The sequence below is a fragment of the Marmota marmota genome, unplaced genomic scaffold (genome assembly GCF_001458135.2).
Source record: "Marmota marmota marmota unplaced genomic scaffold, marMar, whole genome shotgun sequence".
NCBI lineage: Eukaryota > Metazoa > Chordata > Mammalia > Rodentia > Sciuridae > Marmota > Marmota marmota.
In genome coordinates, this window is record NW_025999962.1 from 7,468,168 (window position 1) to 7,489,652 (window position 21,485).

The window sequence follows — 21,485 nt, forward strand, 5'->3', positions numbered from 1 at the left end:
GGGAGCTTGGACTTCCTAAAATCTCTAGGTCGGGGTTGATGTGGATCTGAGTCATACCTGATCTTCTCGGGTTCTATCCCTCAGGAAAATCTGTTTCTGCTTGGAGATGGAAGTCGTCCTGTAATAGTCCACCAGCTTATTTAGGGATGGAAACTTCTCAGTCCACAAGAAGTAATTGCCCTTGTTGTCTCGCATGACCTTGAAGTGCTGGACATCATCCTCATGCCTGGAGAGGAAGGCAAATCCAGGTTACATGTTATGAGGTGACAGAGCCTCTAGCTCTGTTTGCACCCAGGATGGTAGAGTTCGGTTTGGGCAGGAAATGTAGATATGGATGACTCTCCCATCACTGGGCAGGAAGGCTGGTCTAGCCAAGCGCTAGCAGGAGGTTTGTGGGAGGGACCACTCAGGAGGGACTTTCACATCAGCAGAAGGTAATCAGATGAGCTGGAATCTGTCTTGGACATGGAGCCAACATATACAAGGGGGGGGGGGAAATGTTGCAAATGTCTTAAAAACTAAGAGATTGAGGACCTTTTCATAATGTTTATTTTAAACATGACAACACCAGTGTCCTGACATGGTAAGGCTCTGCAGCAGAGGATTTTTTTAAGCCCCAGTTAATCTTTTTGTTATCAGAAATACTTTGAACCATCTTCTTTAAGCCTATAAAACTAGCACCGGTTAGGAAAAAGTTGCTCTTATCCTTAAGGAATTTGTTACATTTTTTTTCTCTAGGAGGATTTCTTGATATTGGTTTATATTTTGCATAAATAGGGTTATAAAGCATTTTGAGCTTTGGGGGGAAAAGTATTATTTGGAACCATAGAGTTTGATCGGAAAAGACCTTATTTTATAGCCTGACTTCTATGAGGATGTGGATGGGCGGGCTCAGAAAGGTGCAGGGCCTCAGTCAAGATCACTGTGAGGGTTAGGCAGGTCTCTGGTTCCAGTCTTGTGAGCTTGGCCCACCAGGCCATGTAGACTTCTTTTTTTTTTTAAATATTTATTTTTTAGTTATGGGCGGACACAACATCTTTGTTTGTATGTGGTACTGAGGATCGAACCCGGGCCGCACGCATGCCAGGCGAGTGCGCTACCGCTTGAGCCACATCCCCAGCCCATGCTGACTTCTTTTATTTTTTTTTATTTTATTTTTTTTTTTTTTTTTTTTTTTTTTTTTTTNTGATTCAAGTGGGTTATGAACTCCCACCCTCACCCCATACACAGATCTGACTTCTTTTAGATCAGCACTTTTGTATTGGATACCAGTCTGGACTCAAGTGATGGGGCACATTTGTATCAGGATTAGAGAAATTTAATTTTATCCATCCAGAAAGAGGGGACTGGACTTTTCTTATCATCTCTAGTCCTATTCCATGACCAACTCATGCTCCCTTATATGTAAAACTTATTTTTCAAACAGATCTATGTGTATATTTAAAGATATACTGGCACAAATGATACCAACAGACTGACTCAGCAGAAAGGTTAAGAATTTAAAGGGTTTTGGAGAGTAGAGATACCTCTGAAGGTCAGTGGAAGTTTCTTAGAGATGGGTGTAGAGGTTGGTATTTCGAGGGGACAGGAATTCTAACCCTCATTCTCATCTTCTGTGCTGGGCTCTGCCCATACCTGGGCAAAGCTGAAGTTTACACAGTAACTGCTATCTCTACTGCTTTGGGATAGTAACTGACCTGTGATAATCATGATGATTTTTTTCCCTGTGTGTTGGCCACTGACAGAGGCTTTCTTTCCCCCTAAAGCCCCATGGCCTGACTCATAGTTATTACCACAAAGAGGAGGGGGAAATGTTCTTGTTTATTATAATTATTTATCCACTATCTCTTGGTCAAAGGACTCCAGAGTGTGAAACATTAACCCTTTCACTCTCATAAGCTGAGACAGCAGTGGACATTGGGGGTGCTGCAGGTCATCTGGGTCTATAGACAGAGAATGACTTGACCATTGTCTCAAGTCCTGAGAGGGGCACAGAAAAGAATGTAATGTGGGGCTCCAGATTCTGAAACCTTGATCCTTAACAAGCACAAGTGAAGAACTACAATGAGCTCTTAATCATCTGTGCCTCTGACAGAAAGCAGATGTAAAAATAAATAAAAATGACTTTACTTCGGAAAATATTATGCTACATTTCTGGAGAAGATATACAATAGATATTGTAGTAATAAGTATCATAACAAGAGGCCATATTGCCTCAATGCCCAGGAAGACTTGGGTACCTCAATGCCCGGGAAGACTTGGGCAGAAGTCAAGGCTCACCATTTTGCAGAATTTGTTTCAATTGAGGAAATAGAAACCAAAATTCATAGCTGAAAAAGTCCAGGGTCATGGACAAGAAAAACCAAAGACAGAAAGAGATGCCCTTCAATCTAACAAATTACTTGGTCCAATTCATAATTAGGGCCCTTAAAAATAGGTTTGACTTGTAAAGTTTATTAATAGAGCAAAATTTCATTAATTAAGACCTAATGAATTTGGAATTTGTGATACTTTAATATTGGCTTGAGCTAAAGTTTACAATCACCCAACTAATAAAAGGAAAGCTTTAAGGAAAATTAAGAGTGTAGGCAAAATTGCAGAGCAAAGCTAAAGAGACCAGCTACTTGCAATCCCCCTAGAGCCAAGTGTGTATACAAATGGTTGACCCATTATTTGTGGGTCCTTCCTGTGTTTTAAAAAATCCACTTCCTTGAAAGAGTGAGGTAGCCATAATTTATTACCTAAGATTAGATTTCTGTACTCGAAGTGATACAGCTGTAATGACTTTCAAAACCTACTGAATGATTCAGACCGGAATCTTCTGCCAATGAACTTGGCAGGAGGGTCTTACTGCGCGGGTGGCCAGGCCTTCTCCTGATCCTCTATCAGCTCTATTTCTTGCACTTTCATGAGTGGTCACCAAGTACATGCAGTCTCTGAAAGGCTGACCACACATACTATGTTCAGACCCCGTGCTTCTCATTTGGGGCTGTGTCATGTCTAAGCCTGGACTGAGTCACTACTTCCTCCCAGGTGCCATACAGGAGCCACATTTCCCAGTCACCGCCCTCCCTGCCCACTCCTTGGGCTGTGCTCAGTTGTTCTCAGGTCTGCCGCAGGGTGCCAGGGTGTGGGGTTGAGGCAGCCTTGCTCTGTGCTCAGCTGCGCATAGGCGTCCTACAGCCATGACTTGGGATTTCTACTTGTCTCTGACCCTTCTTCAAGCATACATCACAGTAGTAATTGCAGGAGGATCACAAGTTTGAGGCCAGCTTCAGCAATTTGGGGAGACCCTGTCTCAAAAAGAAGAAAAAAAAAAGGGCTGGGGATGTGGCTCAGTGGTAAAGCACCTCTGGGTTTAAAATTTAAACCCCAGGTGGATGTGGTCAAGTAGTAGTTCTTATATTCTTCCTCCCCTTCTCCTTCCTTCCATACATATTCTGCGATTATCTACCGCGTGCAAGACTCTGTTAAGCGCACAAAGATGAAGTGATAAAATCCTGTTCTTCAGGACCACTTGGCCTAGATGGGGAGGCAGATCATTGTGGCATAATTTTGAACACAACCTACCTCACTAAGGAGTTACAGACACAGGTTCCCGGAAGGAAACGGATAACAGTACAGTTTGATAAGATGTCACCAAGCTTGGTCACCTAAGCCACTGGTCACTGGGTCACATTTGAGAGGTCACCTGTGGCTTCAGTAGTCTGGGCGACTATCAGCTGAGAAGGATCAGGTGTCAGGCGTGGCCAGTACCTGACGGAGATGGAGAAGTCCCCTGGTGAGCTCTGGCTGGCCCGGATGATGAAGAACCCAACTTCCTTGCCCATGAGTAAGTTCTCTGCCTGGTGTCTCGAAAGTCCTTCATGAAACCACCTACCAGGAGAGAGACAGCAAGAGGATCTTGATGCCAGGCATGATGGTAAGGGAAAACAAAGAAGGGAGGGAGGGTTAGAAGAGGGCAGAGAAGCCTGAGGGGCAGGTGCTTTCAGAAACCCAGCAAGGGCTATAAGCAGCTTTCAAGAAAAGCAAGTGAGTGTTCCTCTTGACTCGCCCTCTTTGTTCCTTCCCTCCAGGAGAAGCCTCCCTCCAGCTTGGAAACCCTGAATCATGGAAATGTGCCTCTGCACCAAAATGGGGCCAAGAGGGAGGGACTCACGGCAGGAAGCAGCTGCCTGCTGCTGCGCTGCTGCTGTGTGCGTGAGCGGGATCAGATGGAGGAGGACTGCGGGGCAGAGGATGCACAGGAGGAAGGGCTGCTATGGGCACTGGGAAGGGATGCCAGGCCAGTGGGCTGGGCAGGGCCTGGGGCATTCACTCCCAGGTTGAGGCCTCAGTGAGCTGGGGGCTCCTCTATGGGGCAGTTGGGGTGAGTTACAGCCAGGGACTCAGGCTACTCAGGCAGGCATGGAGAACCCAGGACGAGCAGCAGCCCCAGAGAACAGCGTCTACAGAGCCGGCTCCTGTGGGATTCTTCGTGAGCAATTCCCTCTGCTTTGGGACCCCACCGCAACCACCAAGAAAACAAAAACAGGCTGGAGAAAAAAATCATCCCCCCCGCCTCTTGGTACCAGGGATTGAACCTAGGAGCTCTTTACCACTGAGCTACATCCCAGCCCTGTATATTTTTTATTTTTAGACAGGGTTTCATTAAGTTGTTGAGGGTCTCAACAAGTTGCTAAGACTGGCCTTGAACTTGCAATCTTCCTGCCCTAGCCTCCCACCTTGCAGGGATTGTAGGCAGGTACCAACACACCCTGCTTGGAAGATCATCTTTGCTGTGGAAAAGAAGCAAATGGGAGAAGCTGCCTTTTCAGGATTGCAGCCAGGGTGGCAGTCTCTGGAATGTGGCTGCACGTAGGGTGGCTGGCATGCAGGAAAAAGTCGAACACTCAGGGCAAGGCCCAGAGTACAGACAGCCCCAGGGCAGGAGGCCAGAAACCTCTCTCAACCTCTAAGAAGCAAAATGAGAGTTTGTAATTGCTCAGGGGCCAGAGGTGGGGTGGTGTGACATTGCTTCAAGGTGGCTGCTCTGATCACTGCCCCCAGTAAGGCTAATGCACATGGCCCTTTAAGAGAAGTGCCTGACAGGCATTTGGGTTCCTTTATGAACCACACTCCATGCTTCCTAGAATTTGGGAACCTGCACTGGAGACAGGGGTAGCAGAAGGGCTGCACTTATTTCAGACCTGGCCACAGGGAAATGCTGGCTGTACCCCCAGGGGCTGGAGGCAGAGTCTCTCTGGAGGTCTGGAGATCTTCCAGAGTTTGCCACACACCCTTGCAGGGCTGACTTAGTGACTGCCACGTCATAGCCACGTGGAAGCAGTGGGGATGGGAGAAGAAGTCCCTCCATAGCAGCTATCGCTCAAAGGAAATAATTTAGAAGGGGCAACAGGCAATTGGGGGGGGGATTATAAAATGTGTGTGTTCTCTAACTAGGATTGGAGAAGTGATTTCTTTTGAGACTTCCAAAGACTCTCACACACTCACATTAGGCACAAGCAGTCAGGGTTTCAATATTCCATGTCATTGCAAAGCTATTCTCTCTGTTCACTGTGCCCTTGAGCTCCAGGGGGAACGGGAGGTGAGCAATTGGAAATATCAAACACGATTCTTTTGCAGAAATGAAGTGGTAGCTGGAAGGGATTGGGGATCAAGAGATTTTTGGTTTTGGTTTTCGTTTATTTTTTTTGGCGAGATGGGAGAAAAGGCAGCATGTGTGTTTGCTGAGGGGAGTGATCTAGCAAAGAGAGAAAGAACGTGGATGTGGGAGAGGGGAGAATTTCTGCTAGAAGCACTGGCAGTTCGCTGGGGACAGTTGCAGGGGGGCATGTCTGACCTCAGTTGCAGGAGGCTGTAGAAGTGGGGGCTGGGGACCAGGGGAGGAGATCAGGGAGCTTCCCTTCTGGTGACTTCCATTTTCTCAGTGCACCTGGAATCCAGGTCGAGGGCTTAGAGTGAGGCGGGGGAGGGGCGGGAGGCACCTAGCAGATGACCAGGCAGCATCAAGGGCCCGATGAGGTCATTCATCTGGTTCAGTGGTCAGTATTGGATCACTGATGGTGGTGCTGCTGCACCTCATAGGAGTCATCGGTGCCAACAAACCTTTGCTGTTTGGGTAAGCCACCGGCTCTGCGACAAGATTAGATTTCTATCTAACCCTTGTGGTCAATTCTTGAGACAACTGGGGCCCAATCTCAGTGTTTCATTTCCTCTTTCTGGAGGGAATTTCCCTTCCCCCCACTGACTTCTCTTCTCTGGCTGGGGTGAACATATACTTTAAGGAAGGCAGGGAGTGTCCCCACAGCCGCCCTATTAGGGACAGAGTTGTTTGGGTGGAAGGTAATTGCAAAACGGCCCTTCTGAAGCGAGGTGGCCAACAGCGCCCCCTTTGGGATGCTTGGAAACCTGCAGTTGCAATCATTGTGGGTGATTTTAATTTATAACCTTATTTTATAAAAACTTAAAATAGGCGATACATGCACATGGTGGAAACTTCAAAAGGGAATGAAATGAAATGCAAATCTTCCTCCCACCCCTGGCCTTCCGCTGTGTGGTTCTGGAGGCTCTGGAGGGAGATCTCCAGAGGCAACCATTTTTGACAGTATCTTGGGTATGCATGGATAATTTTAGTGACGACTGAAAAAGTAAGGGGAGCGTGTGTGGGTAGGCCAATCTCAGCAGGCTGGAAATACTTACTCAGGAAACTGGATGTCTATAAAATTCTTGGGCACATATCCTTCTTGGCTCCCAAGCTCCGCCTTGAACCATTCCTCTTGGTTACTTAAGATCTACAGGGAGGAGAACAAAGGACGCAGTTGCTGCAGGGAGGACCCGGAAAAGCAAGAGAAGGGGCTGCAGGGCAAAGAAAGTCCTTTTGGATGTATAGGTAAAAAAGCCACTGATCCAGGTAGCTGCTGTGAGTCCCCCTAGTCGGGAAGAGGGCACTCAGTGGGCTTGCCTTTGGAATATGGCTTCTCTTTGACCCCAAGCTATCTCTGTCACTTGTGCCACCTACTCATGTCACCCCACTGTAGCCTGGCTTCCCAGACCCAGCACATGGGGGCCTCTCTGAATTCCTTCTCCTTTTCCTTTGTCTTGGGTCTTGGCATCTTTAGTTCCTCATCTGGGCAGACGGTGGGAAAGAAAGAATGGCTACTCCGTAGTTTTTTCTTCTCTTCCAGGTGACCAGGAAACTTCAAAAAATTAAACTCTCCAAACAAGTAGATTAAAACTTGGACATCCAAGTGGAGCCAGCTGTGGAAACAGCACCTCTGTGTGTTCACATTCTGTGTTTCACAGATCGCTGGGACAGGATTCAAGATACATGGGATGGTGTTTGTCAACTTGCTTTTAAAGCCAGAGCACAAGCAAAACCAAAAGTTCTGTCTCATTACTGTATGGTTCCCTCTTGACTGTTACCCCACACACTGTCACCTACCTTGGTTACTCATATTACTCACCAGACTTGGCTCTATGAAGCTTCTGCTTATTTCAGAAAATAAGAGTCACCGTTAAAAGAAAAATATTTGCCACCCCCACTGAGATGCTTCTAATGTAATGTGACATAGACGTGGGCCACAGTTCAAAACGGGGATGGTGGAGCAGAAGAGGGCAGGAAATGCGAAGAGCCACTGAATTAACCACCCAGGAGCCCTCCTAGTTCTGAATTTTGAGAAATAATAACTCTGTGATCGTTTCAGCCATTTTTAGTTTGTTTCTTGTAGCTGAAGATGTCCTGGTGAATTGAGTGACTAAGATGAAGAGGAAAGTCAGAGGATGGGTAGAAAAGACAGCCTGGGGGAGAGGCCATCTGCCCAGGCAATGAGTGAGTTACTCAGGCAAAGTTAGGTGGCTAAAGAACCACTCCTAAGGCATGAGGAAATGAGGTGCACTCTGGGATGCCTGTCAGAACCCCTGGGCCCATGTTGAAGAGTTTGGGTTTTTATCTTGGAATTTATGGAGAGTGAGGAAAAGACTTTAAGCCCGGAAATAACAGTAAGAAAGAGAGTTAAGAAAGAGCTCTGTATCACAGGGTGAGGATGAGCTGGGGGTGGGATAAAGTCAGGGGAGGAACTGAGGGGAGGTGAGTATCACTCCCCAGGAAAGAAACGATGGGGCCTGGACTAAGAGGAGGTGAGGACATATTTTAGAGGAATTGAGAAAGCCACATGGGCGGGATTTTGACCTTCTGGGGAGCTGAGGGAGAGGGGGATTTGGGGATGACTCTGAATTTCTAGCTTGGGAGATGGAGTGGGTAGACATGTCTGTCCTGAAATAGAAAGCAGGAGTCAAGCAGGAAGGACGCATGGACTTCAGCTTGTAGTGGGTGAACTCTGATGGGGAAAGGAGGCTCAGGAGCAGTGCACGTGGGAGCCGGACACAGGCTAGAGGTGGGGGTGGCAGAGTGGCACTTGGGAGTCATCCAAAGGGATGGATTTGAAGTCATGGGTCCCAGGGGTTTCTCTCTCCCAGAGAAAAAGCCAGGAGGAGAGTTGCAGAGAGCCTCGTGCTGGAGAAGTAACGCTGACCTACTTCTAGTATCACTCCTGAGGGGGACGAAAGGGGAGAGGGCCCTATGGTGGAAGGAGAAGGCCTGGTTCCTGGCTTGGCTCTGCCACTAGCTATGTGACGCTGGGCCAGTCAATTAGCATCAGAAGACGGGGATAATAATATCTGCCCAGCACCTCACAGAGCCCTCTGAAAGTCCTTCCCTAAGCACATACTCTTTATGAAAATATCATCTGTCAAATGTGATATTCTTGTGAGGGAGAATTCCAGCTCTGAAGGACACAGAAGGGTTTATAAGTTCTTTAAAGCATTATGTTATTTGTGTATGTTTTGAATGTGATCATTTGTTCCGAAGAAATAAAAGTGTGTCCCATATTTGAGTTTGAGAATTGCTGAGAACAGAGAACTCTATAGTTTCAAACATCAAATGTGACTGTTGGTTTCACTAAGGACGAGGGTATGTGTGTGGGGGGGAGCAATGGGGGAAGCAGAAAATCTAGGTCAAAGGAAGAACTAGGAACCCCAGAGGTGGTGCCTCCCAACTACACAGAGACCACGGGAACATTTGCCTCTGGGCCACTGCTTCCATGGCTTTGGAATTCCTTTTTCCCATCATGGGAGTACAGAATTTTTGGCCAGGGGGCAAATGTCAAATCCAAAAGTGAGCAGGACTAAGGTGAGAGAGGCCTTTTGGAAATTGGCTTATCACAGCACGAACAACACTTTGTATTTCGTTCTCTGACCTGAAGCCAGCTGTAATTTTAGTAATCATGGCTCATACCCATCTAACTACCTCCTCCTGAAACCAAAAGATTATCCCCCAATGCTGGCTATTTGTCTCCACCACCTGGTGCTTGGTCGGTCTGAAATTGTGTTTCCAGAGAGGTGAATTTACAGGCTTTTTATGGTGTAATAGAAGCAAGGTCTTAAAAAATCTCATTTTCTGCAAGGAAAGTATTTGGGGGAGGGGGAGAGGGCTTCCTCCTGCTGTTGTGGGCCCAGAGCCCTGTAACTTCCTGCTCCTCTCATCTCTCCATCGGTTCGGTTCCCCTTATCTCTTATACCCATCGTATAAACCTGAGCAAGGAGCTCAGTCTAAACCCATGAAGTTTTACCCCGAAATTGCTGTGCCTTACTTCTTAAAAATGTTCCCTAAGAGAATAATTTTCTGGGTTACATGGCCTGAGAATAAGTTAGACGTGGGAAGAGAAAGACCAAAGTACATCAGGAAAAAATTTAAAATTGGATAGAATTACAGCTCTTAGAGGCATGGCAGAAATCAGAGGTGTAGAGGAAGTTAATTATGTAGGATTAACTCTTAGTGCTTTTATGCCTCTGTTTCAGGAGAAAGAAATGGGGTCGAGTTGGACGCAGTACAGAAGCAAGTAGAAATGGATGGGGGTCAAGAGACAGTTTTCAAAGCTCCTGGAAAATTCCAGTGACAGATTTCAATGTAAGTCTGGTGCTATGTGAGCCTACGGGTATGGAGGTTTATGACACGAACACGGAAAGTTTGATTTTGATTCTCGGCTTTCCAAATGTTTCTTCCCGAGGAGAACAGAGATCAGGTCATTCTGCAGGGTTCCTTGTCCACCATCTTGTTTACCATCCCATGCGGATCAGCCTCTTGTAAGCACCTGCTGTTTGCAGTTAGGGTGTCAAGAATACGGAGGTGAGTGAACTTGGGCCTTCACTCTGGGGAACTCACAGTCTGGAGAGAGTGGTGGATGCACTAGTCAGACACTTTTTTGGGGGGAACTTTCTTATGAAAAGCTCTTTAGTCTTTAGCTCTAGAAGCCAAACAAGAGACAAAGGCACCCTAAAGCAAATTGCTGGGGCTGACGAGAGCTGGCTTTGAGAATGACCATGAGGATCCCTGGGTATGTTTCCCGACTCGGGATGAGAGGAGCAGACACTGTGGTGGCACACCAGGAGCGATGACTAGGGCACTGATGACCTTCACTCAGACATTGTGTGAGCTCTGTCACAAACTCTGCGTTTTTCTCTTCACCACTACAGCTGCAATGGGCAACATTTGAAAAGAGGGAAGGGGCTGACTTTCGGATGGAATTCCAAATAAGCACACAGAAATGAAGTTCAGCAATTTAAGAAGTGTGCCCTGGGAACCTATTGGGGCGGTGGCTTATGTTTGATGGTGGGAAGACACAAAGATGAATCTGGCATGGTGCTGCTCCCAGGGAGCCCACGATGGAGGGACGCCCCTCCATGCACCAGATGTTGGCAGGACCCACTTTGGCAGAAGTGACCCTGGCCCTTACAGAGCAGCCAACACAGAAATGGGCAACTGGGAGCCCACAGGGAGAGAGTAGCAGTGAGAAGTGGAGCCTGTGCTTCAAGATGAAGCGCTATGAAAGCTGGGGAGGCGCTGAAGGACAAGGGATCGCTTTTGCTGGGGCAGTCGGGAAAGGGGAGGATCAGTGAGGGCACCTGGCAGGGTGGTCTGAACACGCGTGGGCAGGGAAATGACACTCAGAGCATAGGGGAGAGCCCAAGATGGGGCTGTGTTGTAGTGGAACCGGGGGCATTATGTACACAAAGGTTGTCTGTATGTGTGTGTATGTGTGTGCACGCACGCACAAGTGCGCCTGCTTGTGAGCGTAATGAGATCGGACAGTGCACTGGGGCCAGATGGTTTAGATTTCAATCAATTGGTAACAGGGAACCACTGGATGCTTTCGAGCAAGGAAATGATATGATCTGATTTGTCTTCTAGAAAAGTCCTTCTGGGACTACTTGGTAGAAAGATTGAAGAAAGAAGAGACAGCAGGCAATGAGGTCAGTCAAGGGGGCCATGGCGACAGTGTGAATGAACAGGCAGAGACAGCAGAAATGTGTCTACTGATAACATGGCCACCCTTTGCTGGGCATCTGCTTCGGGCCAGGACCTTGCAGGGTAGCTAGGCCTCCACTGATAGAAGGAGTCACTGAGACTCAGAGGAAGCAGAACTTGGCCCAGGGCCTCACAGTAGTGAGCTGGGGGTTGAACCCACATCTGGCTGGTAGCAAAGTCCTTCCCACTGCACCCCACACCTTTCTAGTGAAGGTGGGGCTCACTTGAGAGAGATCACCATGAAAAATATTCATAGTGTATCGTGTGTAGGAATTGCACAAAGCTCCACCCAGACCGTCAGAATCTACCGGGGTTAACTTGGACACATGGTCTAATCCCTCAGCCTCCATTTCACACTTGTGAAATGGAAGAAAAAAGTAGTCCTACTTTACAGGTTTACTGAGTTATGAAATAATGCCTGCAAGCCACCTGACCAGGTCCTGGCACTCAACAGGAAATCAGGAGATGTTGGCTACTGATCACCAGAATTGGCAAGGGGGGAATAGATGACCACTGAGGCTGCTGGTGTGGTGACCAGCCTCTGCTGACATTCGGAACATGGATGTGGAAGTGGGGGTGAGGTGGGTGCGGGGTTCTGGTGAGTCTGGAGTCCATGTGGCATCATCCAGCTGACAGCTGGAAATGTGGGTCTGGGATTCGAGGCAGAGGTCAGAGCAGGAGGCAGAGTGCAGAATGGTGGGTCTTTGGCATAGAGGTGAGAGTGGAGCCAGAGAAATGGATGAGGTGGCTCAGAGCAAGAGGGGAAATTAGATGGCCAAGGGCAGTACGCCCAGGAAGCTGCTGTCTATGGTTAGAGGGAGGAAAAGGAACACCCCAAAATGAGAGCTATAGAGGGGGTTTAAGAAGGGAGGGAGAGAGAAAGAATGGGGGCCTCCCCAGGAGGGGAGGGGGCCCAGGAGAGAGGCGGTTAGCAGAGCCACGTTCTCCAGGTGATCGGGAGGGTTGTTATATTTCACATCAAGGAAGTCATCGGGCATAAAAGGGTGTTAACAGGTAAGAGGCAGATTCCAGAATGTTGAGGAATGAGGAAAGAGGGTGCCCAGGTAGAGAATTCTGCCTGGTAATGCCAAAAAGTGGAGAAAAGAAACCAGGAGGTGGCCTGGGAAGCAGAACTGAGGCCAGGGTTGGGTTTTTGGCTCCTCCCTTCCTTTCACTTGTCTGGGGAAGGAGGAAAATTTGAGCAGTATCGGAGTTCTGTTTGCAATGGAAGATGAGGGTAGTGGTTGGTCCCTCCCTGGCCTCTTCTGAGTGGGGTACGCTCCAGCGTGGCTGAGAATCACATGGTCCCAATGCTCCACAGAGAACTGGGGGGGGCTTTTCCCCACATGGCAAGTCCTCAAGAACATTGTTAAAGCCACAGAGAAGGGACAGCCACCTTTTACTGGGTTGGCAGCCTTCTCGCTATTCTGAGCTTGTAGCTTCAACACTGAGCACTGCCCTCGGGCCACTAGACCTTTTCAGTTAAGAGCCGTGGGAAGGCTTCGTGCTGGAAGCATTAAAATTCCTAGCAAATCCATCCCCCGTGGCTTGTCCTCCACAGACACTTTCCAAGTCACACGTGACAAGCTGCTTTGTATAGCACAAAATCCTCTATGGTGAGACAGTGGTGGCCCCAGTGCCACTGGGCATCTGAGAAAGCCCATCTGGGCTGCTGAGGACAGGGACAGCCTCTTCAATTGTGCTGAGGCCAGAAAAGAGGCCTTTGGCATCATAGACCATTAAATGGCCTCCAGAAGGGTTTTGTGTTTCTTTTGCAAAAAACAAGGGCTAACTTTTGGAGTCTGTAAGTGTGCCTACATCGTGGGAGAAGTCCAAGGCCACTTCAGCTCAGCAAGTGGCCACTACAACTCAATTACAGGCTGAAGACAAGTTTTAAGGAGCCTCTGAGTGGCTGGGTGGGCATGGCTTTTGTTGAGCCACGTCTGGCCCAGCTGCCTCTCCCTGGCCGTCTGTACCCATCCTCACCTCTTCTCCTAAGCTCCAACCATGAACCTGGGTGCTCCTGCCTTAGCACAGCCCTGAGTTTCAGCAAAAGGTCCCACTGAGCTCACTGCGTTCCTGACCCTCATTCTGCCACATTCCTACAACCCCCACCTTTCAAGGTGGAATCACCTCTTCCCTCCCCTGTGCTCCCTGAGCTGACAACATTTGGGACAGTCCTGGGGATGGGTGTCTGTCCCCTTCTGGACCATAAGTGTCTCAGGATAAGATGGTGACTTATGCTCTCTTCTGGCCTGCATGGAGCTGAACGTCTTTTCATAAAAGGAACTGTGAACATTCTTCAGAGACAAAGGCATGGATTGTTAGATGACCTCAGTGGCAGGACTTGGGGGACCTCAACTAGCTCTCACTTCCCTGGGGGCCGCGTATCACCTACCTTCAGAACATCTCCAGTGTGAAAGCTCAGTTCATCCTCCCCAGAGGCCAGGAAATCAAACTTGGCAACAGCTTCCATGTTGGGACGTGAAGCTGGAAGAGAAATAAGGTGGTCATTGTGCCTTTCCACCAGGGAAAGGGCCTCAGAGCAGATGGCACTGCCTGGCAGCCTCAGCAGTGGGTAGGAGTGTGGCCCAGTGAATGTCTGCAGGCACGAGAGCAGGACTCAGGTGGACGCCAGGGCTTGTGTTTGAAGCAAGAGCTCCTGGATCCTTCCAGATCTGGTTCCTGGGATGGTTTTCTGAACCAACAGATGCCAGGAGCAGGAAATGCAGGCCAACGACAGCCTTTTCCCTCTCCTTTCATCTCCCCTCGCCTGTCGCCTGGCCTGTAGTGGCCTGTCACCCCCTTCTGGGGGCATCTCTGTTTCCACTTGATAAGGACAGAAGGCTTGCTATCAACTGGAACTTGAGGCCCAAGGGGCTGGGGAGACTGTTCTGTAAACACTGTCCTGAGGCTGTCCCTTGGCAACTATATTTAACCAGGCGGTGTTAATTAGACAGATGCCATTTTCTCTTTTACATCTGAATCATTTAAGAGAATTAGATGGCCCGGTCAATGGGGAGCTCAGCGTCCTTCTGCACGGTTTTAGAGACTTGGAAGCATTTTGGTTTTTGAGATGAGAGATTTGGTTGATCAAATTACTTATTTTATTATTGTAGCATAAACCAAGAACATTTTGGAAATTTTGATTTTCACATTTTTTAAATGAGTTAAAATTCTGGCCCCTCCTTGTAATGCATGAGACCTGTGTAAAGAAAGATCAATGTATCAATCACCATATTACATTGAGCATGAAATTTTCTTTTTAGGAATCTGTGGAGACGTCATACAGAAAGCAAGAGAGAGAGAGAGAGAAGGGTAGAATCCTAGTTTTGTTGGTAAATAGCCATTTGATCTTGGGAAAGAAATTAAATCTCAGTTTCTTCATCTGTAAAATGGAGATCATGATATTCAATGAATAAAATTATGAGAGGAAATGAAATACTAGATGCAAAGTATTATGCAAAAAAAGTTAAGGAGTATTGATGTTTTAAAATAATTTTATGAAATAAATCTTTCTCCAGCCAAAGCAACCAGGTTAGAAGCCGCACGACTTTCTTCTGATGTGTTCCATATCCTAGAAACTTTTCTCCCTGAAATGTGGCGCTGAGTCCCCGAGACTATCAAATCCTTTGATTCTCTGCTAAGACAGCTTACTGTCAGGGCCGAATCTGGAAAGCTGTGGTCTGGCATTTATGTTTCTCAAAAATTCCCTAAGTCTCAAACCCTTTGAGTGAGTTAATAAGTAACCCTCAAACCTGGTGGACTTTCAGTGATCAGGAAACTGGGGCCACATCGTCCTCTCAGTTTGAATTTCTGCCCCAGTAGACAAGATTTGGGCAAATAAGGGAGGTGGCAGCAGGTGGCAGGATAAAGAGCAGAGAGCTCAGAGGATTAAAGCCGACTGTGACGGGGTGATAGCAAGGGGTTCGTGTCTCTAATTTTCCATATTTGCTTGGTTTTCCAAAGGTAATTTCTAATGGCAAATATTACCGGTCCAAAGGTAAGTATTAAGTGAAAAATAGCTCAGAAGTCAAATAAAATGTCACAAATGGCTCTCGGAGCTTTTTCACCAGTTCAAACTTATTCCCAAACAACAAGGCAAATACACTTTTCGTACATCTTCTTCAAGATCTGTCCATCTAAAGCAAATTAACATTTTTGTGACCTAGTTAACCCACTCGGCAGGAAGGAGAAGTCTGCCCTCCTTTGTTAATGCTAAATGTCTTTGCTGATTTGATTCACCCCATTAGGTCAACATGCAGAGCTTCTCCTAATTAAGGCCTTGCCTCTGGTTTGCAGGGGATATGGCTTCTGTGGGTCACCCTCATATAAAGCACAGTAGACACTGGTCACTTCAAGAGATCAAGTGTCAGGTGAATGGTTCTGAAAACCCCATTTCCATGCAAATTTACCTTAATAAGCAGAATGGAGACAAGGGCAAATCCTGACCATATCAGAAAGTCACATAAATTACAGAGAAAGAGAGAAAGAAAAAAAGAAAGAAAAGAAAAAAGAAATATTCAAAGTATGCTCTAGGCGTGACCTTGAGCTTGGGAAGATCTCTCTGCCATTACACGTAACAGCTCAGGCCTGGGCGCTTGGTTCAGGCTGGCTGGGAAATCACTTGTGGGAGAAGGGCAAGGCAGAAGTGAAATTGTCTCTGAATACTGCCACTTCTCTCTGCCTTGCCCCAGGAGGCAGGCAGTGTGGCAAAGCCAGCCGCGCACGCACATCTCAGAGCTCCCCAGCCTCTAATATTAATCCTGGCTCCTAAAACACAATTAAACAAGCCCACTCTTTATGAAATCATTTTGCAAAAAGTGTATTTGCTCCCATTTCCATTTGTGAAATGAGATCTGCTCAGCGGCTATTTGGTGGTGGGGGGAGATGTTCAAAGGTGGGCTGAGGTGTGTGCTGTTTTTTATTAGAATCACAGGGCTTCACAAACCCCTCCTTTGAAGCATCCCTGGTAGCAGAGAATGGTAAGTTATGTCACCCCCAGGGGCCAGTCTTCAGTCTGATCATTAAAAGGCACGGAAATTTATATCCCCATTTCTCTATGTCCATTAGTGTTAATTTTGAAAAGTTTTAAAATTACCACCAGGGAAAAAGAAAACTAATATAGTTTATTCAGTATGCATTGATTTGTTTTATAAGCTGTACCTGGCATCACTTCATATCACATTTGAGGAAAAAAAAATATATGATGGAGATTAAAACCTGGGTAGCAGCAATTCAGAGAGGGAAAGAAAAAGACAGAGAACACAACAGATGACAGTCTGAATTCAAGAACGCAATGGAAGGAAACTTGAATTTCAGTGCTTCTGACCTCTGGGGGAGATGAAGAGTGAGACCCCCTTTTGGAGAGTCTCAAAGATGGATTCTGTGTGCTTTCCCTGCCAGTGATGGGCTGAGGAAATGGCTGAAATGTCACCTGCCATACAGTGCAAGAAGCTGCAGCCTCCAGGGGCAGCCGAGCGGCTTCCAGCAGCCTCCTCCCACACTGGCCTCCTTGATGATGCCATTTGTGGGGCCCTAATGCCATCTCTGCTGCTCCCCAGCCCCCTGCGACTCTCTTGCACATTTTCCATTAGCAGCTCTGTGACACAGACCTGCTTCACCACAGGGCAATGCCACACAGGACTGCCCTGACACGATTTTCTCTGCCCTTGCATTTCCACATAAGCTTCTTTTACCACTGAAAACAAAACAACAAAAACCCTGAAAAATAATCAGGCTATCCAACAGGAATGCTCCCGGAATTCTAAAACACAATCACCATGGAGGACACAGAAAACAAAAGGCCTGAGAGGGCTCTTTAAAACAACCTCCACTTAAAAAGTAGATTTAAGTGGATTTGTTCAGAAACATAGTTACCATCAAAATGGAACCAGGCAATAAACTTCTTGAATAATGTCAGCTCCTCCTAAGTTGCCTATGAATAGCCAGGGTTTCCATTTTATGTGTCTCTTAAAAAGAGCAATTGCATAAGGCCACAAAGCTAGGCAAAGATTCGGGCTTAGGACCCCGTGGAAGAGAGCCTGGGTCCTAAATTGAATCAGCAATACCACTTCCTATTTTGCTGGGAAGATCTCTAATTTGAATACTTGCCCCAGTTTATATTGTAATTTAGATAACATACTGTCTTGCAATTTTATAAAGAGAGAGAGAGAAAAAAAAAAAGAAAGATTGCTTTTTATAACTTTTGCTGGTCGCATATTTATCAGGACATTAGTCACAAATGTAATTTTCATTAGTTTATCTTGGGTATGGAGTGAAGGGCATAGTGAAGACTTTACAGTTTAGGAGTTTGGCTGCAACTGCCAAGAGAAACTTAGGAAAAAACGTAAAATTATACCAGTTATCTACTGTCACATAAAACAGACACTTAGAACAGTCTTTTCTTATTTACTTTGAGAAAGGGTCTCACCACATTGCCCAGGCTGGTCCTAAACACCTGGGCTCAAGCCAACCTCCTGCCACAGACCCCCAAGTAGGCGGGACTGTGCGCATGTACCAGTGCATATGCAGGAACCACCATCCTTCTGTAGGATAGGTCAAACCCCTCTGGGACACAATCAGGGACAGCAATCCCCCGCCTTGGAACTGACAGGCAAGGCCAGCTCAATTACTTTTCAGAAATAGGAAATCTTACGCTACCAGGAAAAAAAAAAAAAAGCAAAACAATTATAGCTAAGCCCCACTGTACACAATAGGAATGTTCTTGAAAAGTTATTATGAAGAGAGTATTTGTAAATGGAATCATATTAGCATGTATTATGGAGACTCACTCTACAAAGGAACCCTGTGGTGAATCCCCTTATCAAATGGAAAGGGAAATTTGTTATGCAAATAACTGCCTTTTAATTGATCTGTTTTAAAATCTGGGTTTTAACAGGCATTGAATCTTAGAGCACACCTGTATATCGGCTCTGGATCCCCATATGGGGGGCCAAATAAATATGAGTTTTCCCTGTTCTCAATTCCCAAAAGCACTTTGAAAACTATTGAGATAGAACATTCCACCTTGGAGAATAGACCAGGGGTCGACAACCCTTTTCTGTAAAGGGCCAGAGAATAAATCCTTCTGGCTTGCAGAGCTGTGCGGTTTCTGTGCTGTTGTAGCCAGAAGGCAGGCTTGTTGGTAAATGAATGGGCGTAGACTTGTTCCAATAAAACTTTACTTATAGACCCTGAAATTTGAACTTCTATGTAATTTTTACATGTCACACAGAACTATTATTCTTTTGACCTGCCCACTCCTCCAACCATGGAATAAGGTAAAAACCATCTTAGCTCAAGGACAAAAATACACGAAGGACTGGATCAGGCCCACTGCTGAGAGTTTGCCCATCTTTGCTGCACATGTTTACATCTCTATCCTGTTTCCCCTAGTGGTTTACAAACTTCCAGAGGGGAGGGTTGCAGCTCAGTGGACAGCGTGAGCTTCGGAGTAGACGGACCTGGATTTGAATCTAAAATGTGCCATTTGCTTCCGGGGGTGTGCTATCACGTCCATGAAGTGGGAGCAGCCACGCTTACACTGAGGGGTCGCTGGCATGAGTGCATAGACCCTGACGCATAGTAGGAGTCCCGTGAATGGTGGTTCCTGTCATTTACTGGTAGATTTCCTGTTACTTCCATCCAGTTCCTAGCTGAGTGAACGAAAGCATGACAAACGACCTGTCATTAGAGTTATAGCTACAGTCCATTTTTCCTCAGGGAAGGGACAGCAAACAACAGGACCTACTTACAAGGATCAATGAATTTCCCACTCAGAGGTGCCACGACTTTTTAGCAAATCCTGCCACAGATAATGAAACACACATCCGCACTAAGAAGTCTGATTTTTTTTAATCCAATAGAGGGCAATGGTGCACCCCCAAACCGCTGACTGCAGCTTCTAACTTTCCTTTGCCTCTCTGAGGCCCATAATCTTTATTTAGATAGGCTTGGTGATTGTCCTCATTGTCCCTTGTGAGTTTTAAGGCACATAAACATTAACAATTCAGAGTCTAGCACCTATAAAACAGAGAATTGCTTAGGTGGAAGAGAATTAGAAGTCATTTTCTCCCACACATTTTCTAAAGCTTAAATTCCATCTGAGCATCCTGGCATGGTGGTCCCTATTCATCTCAGGGTGACAAGCGAGTCCGTTACTCTGCTTTTGACTCTGGGTTAATGATCCTGGGTTGAAACCTCTATTGTGTGGTTTTCTTTTATCTGAACCTTACAGCTGTGTTTGGGGCCTTTCTGACTTAGTAGGAATTGGATGTAGGCACAGGAAACAGAAAGGTTACAGATGGCCCTTCCTGAACATTTTTAAGCATAGGATAGACACCTACTTCACAGTTCACCCACCAGCCACTGCTTAAATATTCTAGAGACCCAAACCAATCTATTCTGGAGAAGTGAGGGGGTGGGGGAAGAAAGGCTGGAAGGCTGGGCCTAGCCAAGAGAACGAGAACTGGCCTTTCCACATTTGGGGCTCTCAAATGACAACATTTTTGTTTCATTCCACACCAGCAGAATCCCTGCTTGCAGGACCCTTCCTAATCAGCCGGCCGCTGAATGTCTAACAAGCTGCTGAATGTCTAATAAGGCGTACATATTTCTTTACTCCTCCTGCTCTTTTTTTTTTTTTTTTGTGGTGCTGGGGATTGAACCCAGGACCTTAGCGCATGCAAGGTAAGCACTCTACCAACTGAGCAATATCCCCAGCCCTACTCCTCCTGCTCCTGAATTAACCTCTAATTCATCTTCTGCAGTCTTTAAAATAGAGACCCTCAAATTCTTTTTGAGTAAGATTTGATTCTGTTTTTTCTGGAGACTTGGATCTGAGGCCAGGCACACAGGGTGGGGTGGGAGTTGGGATGGCAGCAACTACAACTAGCTCCTGTGGGGCCATCTGGGTCCTCCCCACTTGACTTTTAGCAGATCAGCCTGCAGGTAGCCATGGACTTGGCGTAGCCATCAAAATCCTCTGCTTTAGGAGATTTGCAACCTTTGCTTATCTGGATCTCCCACGTCAGAGACTCAGCGCCATTTCTTTTTGTTTCAATATCCCAGGAGAATAAGACAGCCCTTTCAATAGGACAGGTGCTCTCTCCAGGGGATGTAAACATCTCTGATTTTATTGCAACCAAAGTAAGCAAAGATGAGCAAAACACACCCACCAAAACATTTCTGGTTAGTTGGCTAAGATTCTCATCTGCTCTAAAAGCCTATCATAAGTGATTTTTTTTTTGCATAGGACATTCTTATTTTTCTCTTGTCCTCAAGTGACTCATTATTTTCCCCCTCCTAAGCCCCAGGAAAGCACAAATCTCCCATCATGAGTGGCAGGGGTGGACAAATGGAACTAGACTGGGCCCTCTGCAGCATGTCCGAGAACAATAAGTCATTAGTGATGGTCTGCTGGTGCCAGTCTTGGAGACCCTGAGGAAGTGGCTTATGAATAGAAGCCACCAGGGTGCTCCCTGTCTCCCATCCATTCCTGTCCTGTGCGCAGGTGTGTTCCCCAAATAACAATTCATCCTCTCACGCTGCTTCTCTTCTGCAGAGAGCTGCCGACAGAGCTGTCTCCGATGACAGGCAACTAATGGGCAGCTGGGTTTTGAGCAAGATTCTGAGCCATGCGCAGGGGAGGGTTGCTTTTTCCTCCCTGTCTGGAAGGGAATGAGGCTCAGCCCATGAACCCCATGGCCAGGGTGGCTTTACCTGCCCTGACCTCTTACTGCCTCTCTGCCAGTCCCCTCCCACACATCCTTGGCCAAGTTTTTAGCAATTCAGTCAGACCTGGGATCCCCAGCCCCTCTGAACTCTTTGGTCTCAAGATCTCTTCCTAGTTCCCAAATGGGGACCATCTCCTCAGTTGGAAGGCACCTGATTTTCAGGTTTGGAAGCCAAATAAATATATTTTCCAGACTTGTAGACAAACTTTTCACTACTAGAGAGTCCCTCTAAATCCCTTATATCCTTATTTAATCAAATTGCTGTTCCGCGGGTCCCTGCCTGTCACTGTGGATTACGGAGATTTCATGGGTCTCAAGGATGACTTCTTTGTTTTTAATTAGCTCCTTTTTTTTCCTGCTTATGACTTTTTTTTTTTTTTTGG

General features: G+C 46.7%; 1 protein-coding gene across 1 annotated transcript in view; it reads right to left on the reverse strand.

Annotated features, from left to right (window-relative positions):
• Positions 1 to 21,485, reverse strand: part of Grap2 (GRB2 related adaptor protein 2) — a 66,636-nt gene that overhangs the window by 6,868 nt on the left and 38,283 nt on the right. Inside the window, exons 2-5 of the mRNA XM_048802980.1 lie at positions 13,764 to 13,855; positions 6,703 to 6,794; positions 3,757 to 3,876; positions 55 to 226 (exon numbers count right to left, since the gene is read on the reverse strand). Coding sequence (XP_048658937.1) covers positions 55 to 226; positions 3,757 to 3,876; positions 6,703 to 6,794; positions 13,764 to 13,841 — 462 coding nt within the window. The 5' untranslated portion in view covers positions 13,842 to 13,855. The remainder of the gene's footprint in view (positions 1 to 54; positions 227 to 3,756; positions 3,877 to 6,702; positions 6,795 to 13,763; positions 13,856 to 21,485) is intronic.